The 9,323-nt window shown below is 43.2% G+C and overlaps 1 protein-coding gene across 3 annotated transcripts; it reads left to right on the top strand.

The window, feature by feature from the left end:
- Positions 1-85: 85 nt before the first annotated feature.
- Positions 86-2,499, top strand: LOC121320998 (dnaJ homolog subfamily C member 28-like). Of its 3 annotated transcripts, none has more exons than XM_041259884.1 (2): positions 86-139; positions 1,076-2,499. In XM_041259884.1, exon 2 carries the CDS (start codon positions 1,110-1,112, stop codon positions 2,241-2,243), a length of 1,134 nt encoding a protein of 377 aa, XP_041115818.1. In that variant the 5' UTR covers positions 86-139; positions 1,076-1,109; the 3' UTR covers positions 2,244-2,499. The 3 variants fall into 3 exon arrangements, with proteins under 3 accessions (XP_041115818.1, XP_041115820.1, XP_041115819.1); XM_041259886.1 differs by having other exon boundaries at positions 105-157; XM_041259885.1 differs by lacking the exon at positions 86-139 and adding an exon at positions 183-802.
- The last annotated feature ends 6,824 nt before the right edge of the window (positions 2,500-9,323 follow it).

Here is a 9,323-nt window from a genome sequence, read left to right as displayed (position 1 = left end):
CTGCATCGGCGTGCGTAGCTGAAAAACTACAACTCCCAAGATCGTTGACGATGGCGGCACGTAAAGTCCTACAATTCCCACACTGCACCGCTGGATAACAACAATCAGGGAGCCGCTCACTCGCAGATTCAACTAACAGGCATGATTTCAAAATACAGTGTGTTTAAAAAAATAAAAACTGTCAAAGGGAGGTTTAATTGTGGCGGTACATTTCTTTAACAGTTGCATTATGCTTGTGGAGTAGTACTCTATTCATAACAGGTTATAGACACTGCTGCAGCAGTATGCTTTGCAATATGTCTTCCAAATAAAATGGATTGCAGTTTACATAACTTAGCTTTTTGAATGACACCGTTGTGTAATAATAATAATAATAATAATAGTAGTTATTTTTCATTAACCTGGCAATGTCACACTGCATGCATCGTGTTCTGAGACATTTTTAAATGAAGGTTACGCAATGTTATGCAGCGTGATGAATGGACCATTACACAATCCGGTAATCCAGTACCCAGCGTGTACCGTTTAAATCGGTGCTGTGCTGGAACACCAGCAGTGTAATACAGCAGCGTTTCAATTGCCAGTCCCGTGTATGATGTACGCAGAACATGCGCATATTATATACAAGTTTCCAATAGGAGGAGCAAGTCAGACTTTATTGCATCATTGCTTGAGGCCGTGCAACCCTCGCAATTTGAAGGCAGCTTTTTTTCTGCCAACATTTGAATCGATTAGTAGTGAAAGACATTTTACAGTTATTTTTCCATGTAAAGCTTGTTGAAAATGTTGCTTACAACCAGTGGTAAGACTGGTCATTTAGTGGAAAAGGTGCCCCCTTCAGCAGGCATCACATTTTTACACATCCAAGCTATTTATTCATGCTTTTATTTTATACATGTGTGGTTATGTCAGGTTATACTTAACAGATATATAATCACGCAAGCATTTGAATAATTAGGATCACAGAAAAGTTTAGAACTTCATTAAACTACCATGCAGTATGTCTACTTCACATCCTACTATTAGCAACACTAAACAAACTTCAGATTTTCCTTTCTTTTTTTTTTTTTTTAAGGTCCCTGGCAGCAGTGGGCTCAGCCGCTGTGAAGATGAGTTGCTGCTGGTTGCTGACGGCTCCGTTCTCTGAGATCCACAGGGCTCTCCTGCCTCCCTGCTGCTTCGCTGCCCGGTGGCTGTCCAGCTGTAAGGTGAGCAGGGGCCTGCTGCACTGCTACAAACTGCTCTGCCTGCCAGAGGACGAGAGCAGCAGCCCGGAGGAGGTGAAGGAAGCCTATCTGAGGCTGGCTAAGGAGCTCCACCCTGACAGCGGCTCTGCCAGGGCAGACGCAGGGAAGTTCTCCCAGGTGGAGGAGGCCTGCAGGACTGTGCTGGCACACCTAGCAGAGAGGAGGAGAAGAGAGGAGGAAGGCAGGAGGAAGAGGAGGGCTGCCACAGGTGAGGAGGAAGAGGAGGAGGATGAGAAGCAGAGGCGGCAGGCACCCCAGCACAGGCAGTACCTGAGCTTTGAGGGGGTGGGAATGGGGACACCCAGCCAGAGGGAGCGGCAGTACAGGCAGTTCCGGGTGGACAGAGCTATGGACCAAGTGCTGGACTACCGGAGGCGCAGCCTAGAGCATCAGTCTTCGGAGGACGCCTTGACGGCCAGCGAGGTACGGAGGACTAAGAATATCAAGATCACCCAGGCCATCGAGAGACTGGTGGAGGACCTCATCCAGGAGTCCATGGTCAAGGGGGACTTCAGCAACCTGAGTGGCAAGGGGAAGCCTCTCAGCAAGTTCAGCCACAGCAACCCGTACGTGGACCCCATGACCCACAACCTGAACCGCATCCTCATCGAGAACGGCTACCAGCCCCAGTGGATCGTGGCGCACAAGGAGATCCGTGAGACCATCGCCCAGCTGAGGGCAGACCTGCTGGTGTTCCGTGTGAAGCTCGGAGAGCCCCTCACCCCCTCAAAGCAGAAGCAGTGGCTCCTCAACTGTGAAGCCTTCAGAGCAGACCTGGCCAGGCTCAACAAGAGGGTGGACGGCTTCAACTTGATCGTGCCCCTGCTGAGCCAGCAGATGGTGCATTTCAGTGCGGAGAGGGAGCTGAAGAGGGCACTGCAGGCCTACCAGGAGCTGAGGGAGGAGCAGAGAAACTCAGAGGAGAAGGCAGGGACTGGGGAGACTGGGGATCCCAAAGGAGGCCTTTTTACATGGGTGCAAAACCTGTTCAAATAAGCACTTTGGTTAAGATGTGTTTAATATGGGATAATGTGTTCAACATTATCTAAAGAGGAATTAAACAAGTGCTGTGGTGCACAATTAGCAGCAAACAACTAAGGTGTGGTTAAAAAGTTGTTTGGAGCAGTGAAGTACCTTTTAAAATGATTTTATTCCACTCTGACAATTTGCCTTGGCACTTGCTTCACAGTAAGGCCTCATTCTGAAGCACTGTAATGCTATTTAAATGTAATAAACATGATTAGGTATTTTATTCTTGTGTACACATTTTTTTTCTGATGTCTGTGGTATAAAACATATAAAACATTAGCATTCATTGGCAGTTTTGTTCCCGCTGATGGAGGTATGACACGTTGCTCTGTGCGTATTTGCTCACCTTTGTGCTTCATGGCAGCAGTGAGCTTTTAGAAGAGGCCCAGTGGTTGAAAAGGATTATGATCTTCACAGAGGCAGCAGTAGGAAAACATATACAATGAAGTGAAACAAAAGTGTTCATGATGGCTCTAAGCTGCTTTGGGCCCCATTCATGAGACTTTATGGAATGGTTTGCTAGGGACTGCTTTTTAAAGCCCATTTTAAATAAAAGCATTTGCAATTGAGAAAACAGAAAAGTTATACAGTAACAAACTCTTCAAGACAAAAACAAAACAGTGATGAAAACAGGAATTAAAGTTCTGAGGACGGGGAATTTGTGCTTGGTGATATGCAGAGGCTTCTGACTTCTAATGGAAGAGATGAGGAGAGTACCTGGACCATTTACTGTGATTACATCAGGGGTGTCCAATCACAGTCCTGGAGGGCCATTCCACCCCAGGTTTAACAGCTAGAATGATAGGATGAACTACTTCAGGGTCTGGATGGAGGTTTAATTGGTTCAATTAAACAATTTAGAACAGGGTTGGAACAAAGACCAGGAGTGGAAGGGCCAGCTTTGGCCTCCCCTGGATTAGACAATACTGCAGATGAGTTCTTTTGATCAGTTTTTTTGACTCATAAAGGCCAGTGCTCCCACTGCCAGGAATATGCAGCCCTTGCTCAGGAGAATCGGATAAAAATCAAAGGCAAAAGGATCTTAGTGATATGGTCATCTGAAAATGAATTTAAAAACCCCAGCATGAGAACTGATCTAGCTGGAAAACATAATAAATAATAATAATTTTTTCAAGACTAGGGTGTGTGAACTATACACTGCAGAGTCACTAACAAGAACGTTTGTAACCTCCTGGTTATAAGCCTGTTTCTTTAACCACTGGACCACACAGACTCCATGTCAGTAGACAGTTTGTGGTTAAACTGTATGTTTTGTTATAATAGACAATAGACAGTGATAACTTCCGTTGAACCAGTCTAGTCTTGTGTTACATGATGCAACAAAACATCCCACAGCTTCTAGTAACAGGTTTGTCATCTTGTGACAGATTATATAAAAAATAAAGATTGTTATAGAACCCTTTCTCTTGATATTGCAGTCATGTGACTTTCTGTGTATACATTTTGTAACCTCTAGCTACAGTAGATACTCTATGATTGTTTTTCTCAAGGCTGATTGTAGTGTGGAAGTGCATTGTGGTTTACACACTCTCTCTCTGAGCAGGGGACACTGCAGCATGCACTCTTCTGTGAGTAAGGACACTGCAGCATACACTCTCTTCTATGAGCGGGGACACTGCAGCATGCACTCTTCTGTGAGTAAGGACACTGCAGCATACACTCTCTTCTATGAGCGGGGACACTGCAGCATGCACTCTCTTCTGTGAGTGGGGACACTGCAGCATGCACTCTTCTGTGAGTAAGGACACTGCAGCATGCACTCTCTTCTATGAGCGGGGACACTGCAGTATGCACTCTCTTCTGTGAGAGGACACTGCAACATGCACTCTCTTCTATGAGTGGGGACACTGCAGCATGCACTCTCTTCTGTGAGTGAGGACACTGCAGCATGCACTCTTCTGTGAGTAAGGACACTGCAACATGCACTCTTCTATGAGTGGGGATACTGCAGCATGCACTCTCTTCTATGAGCGGGGACACTGCAGCATGCACTCTTCTGTGAGTAAGGACACTGCAGCATGCACTCTCTTCTATGAGCGGGGACACTGCAGCATGCACTCTCTTCTGTGAGTGAGGACACTGCAGCATGCACTCTCTTCTATGAGTGGGGACACTGCAGCATGCACTCTCTTCTATGAGTGGGGACACTGCAGCATGCACTCTCTTCTGTGAGTGGGGACACTGCAGCATGCACTCCTCTGAGTGGGGACACTGCAGCATGCACTCTCTTCTGTGAGTGGGGACACTGCAGCATGCACTCTCTTCTGTGAGTGGGGACACTGCAGCATGCACTCTTCTGTGAGTGAGGACACTGCAGCATGCACTCTCTTCTATGAGTAAGGACACTGCAGCATGCACTGTCTTCTATGAGTGAGGACACTGCAACATGCACTGTCTTCTATGAGCAGGGACACTGCAGCATGCACTCTCTTCTGTGAGTGGGGACACTGCAGCATGCACTTTCTTCTGTGAGTGGGGACACTGCAGCATGTACTCTTTTCTGTGAGTGAGGACACTTTGCTTAGGGCTGGCACTGAGAGGGTTAGTATTGTGCTACACTGTAGCACTCACAGTGCTGCTTCATTATCTCAGCCCCACGCTCTGCTTAGCTTGGTCTTCATTAAGGATGCTGTTCATTAATAAGACAAACAACCCATTAACTGGTGCAGTGTCACAAGGGACTTATTACCAGACTTCATACAAGTGCGCTGAAGTTTGTTTTGGGTAATTAATGGCTATCTATGAGGACCCTGGTGTGTTAGAAAGATGCAACTATTGTTGTGAACAATCCTAGTCAGCTTCCAGTCACAGAGGAATAATAAATCATTTATCAGACCAGGAGAGGCATCCATACTGGAACCCCTGTCTGCAGTGTAAATGCATGAGACAGTAAGACGATAAGCATTTCAGCTAGTGCGTTCACCGATGTTCTGAAGACTTTAGCCAAAACATGTTGTTGAAGCTGACACCCTGGGATCCTTCAAGAAGCTGCTTGATGAGATTTTGGGATCAATAAGCTACTAACAACCAAACGAGCAAGATGGGCCGAATGGCCTCCTCTCGTTTGTAAACTTTCTTATGTTCTTATGTTCTTATGTTTTTCATAAGTTTGACCTCAGTTTCGTAGGGGTGAGTGTTTTCAGCTAATGATTCTTTAGTAGTTAAAAAACAAACAATAGCTCTGAGTAATGAATACAGTGAGCAGCAGTCTATGGGGCCTGGTGTGTCTGAAACACACATACTGTGAACTATGCACTTGACAAGAGATATCTGAGCACTACCTGTTGCATGCTGACAGAGCAGGGCTTTGATTGCAGCTAAGATTTTAGGGGAGCAGCCAATCAGTGTTGGAGCAGAAGACGTAATGCGATTGGTGGGTCGGTATAGTCACATGCTCACTGACCCCGCAGACACTGTCCAGCATAAAGCAGGGACCTCAAAAGGAACGTAACGGGATCATCTACATTTGGCTAATATCTAATATTGTTATATCCTATTATGTGCATCCCTTTTGATTCTATGTGTCTGTTTCTGCTTAGATTGTTATTTGCCACCATGCACACTTTATTACTCCAAGTTAAATGGCTTCTGAAAAAAAGATGTCCAATTGTGGGGAAGCATATCAATGTTGCACAGCCTAGCAGAAGCAACAACACAGAAGCATACAGAACACACACACACACACACACACACATACAGTACTAGGATATTAAACATCACAACCATGTGATTGATGTGGTGCCTTTAACATCCAAGCTTCACCGTGAGAAAGCCATGATGCATGCATCAATAAACTGGTAGTATTGTTAGTGCTTTCAGCTCTTTATAAAAAGCACTCATTTTCCCAGCGCAGAATCCAAAAACAATGTTTGTTGCTTCTGTTTTGATCCCTGTTCTTGTTTCCAGTCAGGCTTGTGCATTTGCTAATTAATGCATTCAGAAGACCATTTGCTGAGTTCCCCTGTAGGAATCATAGAATCAGAACCAGATCTAGTGCTGCTGCAGCTAATCTATTAGCTCCGAATCTCTTCAATAGAATCAGACTAGATCCAGGGCTGCTGCAGCTAATCTATGAGCTCTGAGTCTCTTCACTAGAATCATAACTAGATCCAGGGCTGCTGCAGCTAATATATGAGATCTGAGTCACTCACCAATGGAACAGAGTGGAGGCTGGGACCCCACGCACCACAAGTGAGTGTCTTAACCACAATGCAAAAGAACCGTGCTCATCTGCATTCACGGTGTTAGAGCTTTTAACCTAATCTCACCGACGGGACAGAATCCATAACGGTAGTGCATCACACAGCACTGCCTGTACCAATGGCACAGATCCTGCTGTGTCAACAAAAAGACAAACCCACACACGCTTTTCACTGAACACAACACAAAACAAAACACTGAATGACCTCCGACACAAATCTCTCAGTGCATCCCAAACGAACCTTGTCATACACAGTCTAGTATATAAAGAAAAATAACTCCTTATATATTCAGAGTTGCAGTTCAAGTTACTTCTCAAGTGTTATAGCCAATGTGAAATATGCAAACTGTTCAAGAGCTGAAAACAAGTAGAAAGGTCTAATTAAGCAAAGTATAGGTTCAATTAGGGGTCTGATTAAGTAATTGAGAGCTCGGTTGGAACGAAAACCAGCAGCCATAGGGGGTCCCCAGGAACGAGTTTGAGAAGCCCTGATTTAGGAGGTGTTACAGTACATGCTTTGTTGTTTCCAGCTAGTTATGTTACATTAGCAGTTTGTTGTTTGTTCTGCAAGGAAAAAGGTTCAAACTTTGCAGAGAGGTAAGTGCTTTTTGAAAATGGTCCTGGGAGTCTTGCAGTAATTGGCTGATAGGCTTGTGTGTTTGCAGAATGGTTTAGTAACACTTCATCCCTAGGATGCCTCTCCCCAAGACACCAGCCCTCCCTGCATCTCTGCACCCCACAGCAAAAACACTCAACTCAGACCAATCAGAAGGGTCACAATGACACGCAAGCACCTGCAAAAAACTACTTATTAGCAATGGGGATGATGGCATTTGTGAAGGAGGAACAGGAACAGCAGGTATGTCATGCGAGAGCCACTCTCATCTGTTCTCATAATCCTAATCTTACAGCTATAATATAAACTATACTACTGTACCTGTTACATCACAAATAACTAGATATTCTTGTCAGTTGTCAACATTTAGCCAACGCGGGTTAAAAAACAAAACAAAATATAAACATATTGCTTGTATACATATTGTACAAGCAAATTCGATTTTAATCCCTAAAACAGCGATATACACTGATATAAAAGAACATTATATTATATATATATATATATATATATATATATATATATATATATATATATATATATATATATATATATATATCGATCTCAACAGTAGGGGTTCTTTATCACCACTAAAATCTTAGATAAATTTGACCTAAAATGGAAATTGTCTGTTTTTTCTGCGAGATAAGCAAGCCTGTGAGTGAGACAGCTATGCTAATAGCGAGTGCGCTTTGAGCCAGTCAGACTAGAACATACGGACCCTAACCACTCCTAACTCCAGGAGGAGCGCACGGCTTCCAGAATAATACCGCTTGTTCTCAAGCAGGGCAGCGCAAACCCTGCAAACACCTTTTTACCAGGAAGCGCTGGCTTGTGCAGAAACACAGAAGCAGGTTGTCATATAAAAAGAACAGAATCTTTAATAGATCACAACTAGCGCAAAGCACAAATTACAATTGGATACAATCAGCAGTTTAACATTGAGCAGGGTCATGAGACGCATGCTACACGTTACAATCCGCGCACCTAAATAACTCAACTATCTACTACATTTCATACCATGCAAATCATATCTGAATTCAAAACCACATCGAGCAATACACATCAATAATCAAACCTAATACTACAGCACATTGAAAACCAATAAAGAATTAAAGTGTCAAATAATATCACTCTTAAATCACACAAAGAAAATAAGAACACAAGTAAATCTCTGCCTATCACAATCCCTACCGCTAGTGAATATCTGCCTGCTGCCTGCCTGCCTTTTTTAACATAAATTAGACTGCGCCTAAAACGTAGAAAACATAACTTAATATTTATAACCCTAAAATGCATATCTAAATTAAACTCGAGAAAATAACTGTCAGAAAAAGGGAGGGGAGAGGGGGGTAATACTTTACAAAGTTGGCATTCCCCGTCCCGAATGAAAACACTATGTTACACCATTTTTGTTCCTGGGTAGTAAGTGTTATTTCCTAGGATTTAGAAGTGAGTAGTTTTTCGAGATTTACGATTATACTGTATTTACATACAAAGATGACTACAAAAGATTTAGAAGTGAGTAGTTTTTCGAGATTTACGATTATACTGTATTTATAGTATAATCGTAAATCTCGAAAAACTACTCACTTCTAAATCTTTTGTAGTCATCTTTGTATTACTTTAGTATAAATACATGTTAATTTGGATTCATATGTTGTTTTTTTCTGACTTTATGTGAACGAAAAGACACACCATTTTCTCATTGGAAATAGTGGTATTTTGAAATATCATTGTCCTGGTCACAAAAGCAAAGTTTGTGGGGAATAATAGCCATTTTCTATACTTTTGAGGCATAAGCAATTAGGAAATAACACTTACTATCCAAGAACAAAAAATAATAATAATAATAATAATAATAATAATAATAATAATAATAATAATAATAATTGTTACACGGTGAAATCAGCTGCTTTCTTTCAAAGTCCCCTTCTATAGTACTATCACCGTGATCTGCGCATCTCTCGCAACTGCGCACCAAGTCTCAGCCGCCGGTCTCCCGAATCAGCACCTGAAGCTGCTTTTCAGTGCCTTCTTAATTGGCTATCAGTGATCGAATCACACCCTTTGACTGCAGCTTTGGCAGTGTGCATGCTGTTTAAATATGTTTTCGCCTCTGATGTGGGGGTAATACAATGCACTGTGGCCACTCGCAAGCACGTGTTCCTATTGGTTTGTTTTCCAGGCTCGGAAATCATAAGAAAGA

The sequence above is a fragment of the Polyodon spathula genome, chromosome 9 (genome assembly GCF_017654505.1).
Source record: "Polyodon spathula isolate WHYD16114869_AA chromosome 9, ASM1765450v1, whole genome shotgun sequence".
In the NCBI taxonomy this organism is placed as follows: domain Eukaryota; kingdom Metazoa; phylum Chordata; class Actinopteri; order Acipenseriformes; family Polyodontidae; genus Polyodon; species Polyodon spathula.
This window is presented reverse-complemented; position numbering and strand designations above follow the sequence as displayed.